Source organism: Myotis davidii, unplaced genomic scaffold (assembly GCF_000327345.1).
Source record: "Myotis davidii unplaced genomic scaffold, ASM32734v1 scaffold609, whole genome shotgun sequence".
NCBI lineage: Eukaryota > Metazoa > Chordata > Mammalia > Chiroptera > Vespertilionidae > Myotis > Myotis davidii.
In genome coordinates, this window is record NW_006300164.1 from 99610 (window position 1) to 101822 (window position 2213).

The 2213-nt window shown below is 63.2% G+C and overlaps 1 protein-coding gene across 1 annotated transcript in view; it reads left to right on the forward strand.

Annotated features, from left to right (window-relative positions):
- LHX3 (LIM homeobox 3) overlaps positions 1-2213 on the forward strand; it is a 7634-nt gene that overhangs the window by 2085 nt on the left and 3336 nt on the right. The window contains 1 exon segment of the mRNA XM_006776540.2: positions 1571-1825. Coding sequence (XP_006776603.1) covers positions 1571-1825 — 255 coding nt within the window.

Sequence of the window (2213 nt, forward strand, 5' to 3'; positions counted from 1 at the left end):
GACCCACGGGACCGGGTGGGAGTGGGTTCGAGGGCCCCAGCACCCACTGAGCGCCCAGCAGCAAGTTTGCACCGGGCCTGGGCGCTGGACTGTTGGGCGTGTGGTTCTGGGTGGGAGAGTGCGGAGAGCCACCTGGGGTCCCGGTAACCAGGGGCAGGAGGGTTCCTGAGAAGACAGCCCCCTCCAGACCCCCACGCTCTCCTGGGCAGAGAGATGCAGGCCAGGGCGCAAGGGACCCCAGCCGCTGATCGCTCCCAGTTGGAGTCTGGCTCCTGCACCCACAGGCACCTGCTCCGTTGGTCGCTCTGGCGGGTCCTCTGGATCCTCTTGCAGCAGAGCCCCCAACTTCCTGGGGGCACAGCCTCGCCCCCAGCGCTTGGCTCCGGGGAGTTGGGACCTTTCTCCCCGGCTTCTGCGGGCGGGACCCGAATGGAGTCGGAGGCGGTCTGGACGGTGGGGACCGGCCACACGGGGCGGTGGGAAAGGGGGTGACATCCAGGCTGTGGGGTCTCATCCCTCCCTACTTATTTATTTATTTATTTCCCGGCGGATCTTGGGAGGGGTTGGCCGCAGGGCTGTGAGGAAGGGGCGGGAGGGCCCACACCTGGGGCGCGGTTTTGCCCGACGCGGGACAGCGTCCTTCGCAGGTTTCCGCGGCTGCGGGAGGGAGGTTGGTTTGGCTCTGGCGCCCAGTGAGGCTCTGTCCTCCTTCTCTGCCCCCAGCCTGGAGCCGGGGGGGAGGGTCGGGGCAACCAGGTGAACGTGGTGAGGGGATGCAGTGTTTGTGTGGGTTCAGCTGCTGTGCGCGGCTCTCTCCTCTCCCGAGATCTTTCCTGAAGGAGCAGGGAACCCTCACCCATGAGCACCCTGAAAAGTCCCTTGTGGACCCAGGGTTCCCCTGCCTGATTTCTGGGGGCCTGCAGTCCCAGGGAACCTACTGTTGAAGTGGCTATGGCTGTAAGGGAGGGCAAACCGCCTACTGTGTGCTCAGGCTTCCAAGCTTGAGCATGGGGATAGCAGATCCACTTGTCCAGTCCACTCACAAGTATCCGCAGCTGCCCAGACATGGGAGGGCATCGGCTTTCGCCTTGGTGGCTGCAGGCGGGGCCATGGGGCTGACGGCACAGGAGTCTCTTTCTCTCTGCCAGGGTGCTTAATTGTGCAGAATAATGAGGGCGACTGGGCGGTAGGTGCCCCAGGACTCACACATGCCTGGCCCCCAGGTGAGGGGACTCTTTTCCAGCCCTGCCTCTGAGTGCTCCTGGGGCAGGTTTCCCTTTGAGCTCAGTGTGCACCTCCTTTCACTGGGGACCATTTTGTAACGAACAGTTTCTGGCCTGAGGGACTGGCCTGTGCACCTGCTTGCTCATGGGCACAGGTCTAAACCTATTTCGGTTTCATTAAGTTGTAGCTGCAGGCTGGGCTACGGGCTTCCTGCCCTCGGGGGCGGCTGGTAAAAGAGCGTGCAGGGAAGGGGGTCTTGGGTCCTAGGGCCAGGATGGGAACATGACCCCAACTCCCTCCCATTCTGGGGGTGCTCCTGACCCTTGACCCGCCCCCTGCCTTGCAGAGATCCCACTGTGCGCTGGCTGTGACCAGCATATCCTGGACCGCTTCATTCTCAAGGCCCTGGACCGCCACTGGCACAGCAAGTGTCTCAAGTGCAGCGACTGCCACACACCACTGGCTGAGCGCTGCTTCAGCCGCGGGGAGAGCGTGTACTGCAAGGACGACTTCTTCAAGTGAGCCCGCTGCCTGCTGCTGCTGGGGAGGGGGACGGGGCTGGGGGCTGAGGTGCCAGGACCAGGAACTGGACTCCCAGCAACAACCGCCCCGGGAAACCCTGAGCCCCGTCACCCAAGCTGGGCACCGCAGGCCTCTCCGAGGGCGGCTGGGCAGGGCTAGCACTTCAACACATTTTGTTTTTACGTAATTTTGTAAACGTGGAAGCAGTCGTTAAAAAGGTAATCCCACATTTGCAGGACTCTGTTGGGCTTCCTCCCTTAGTTTTGGTCTTGTTTTTCTTAACACTGAGGGTGAGGGTTGCTTTCCAGGCAAGGCCTCCAAGGGACACACCTTCCCGACACCATCCTGGGGCGCTGTGCTCCCCAGGACCCGGGGCGCCTCTCGATGCTCCCTGCGGCTCTGCTGGGGCTGCGGGAGGGCCCACCAGCCGCCTGCCCGCGGGGAACTGAAACCGCCCTGCGCGGCGC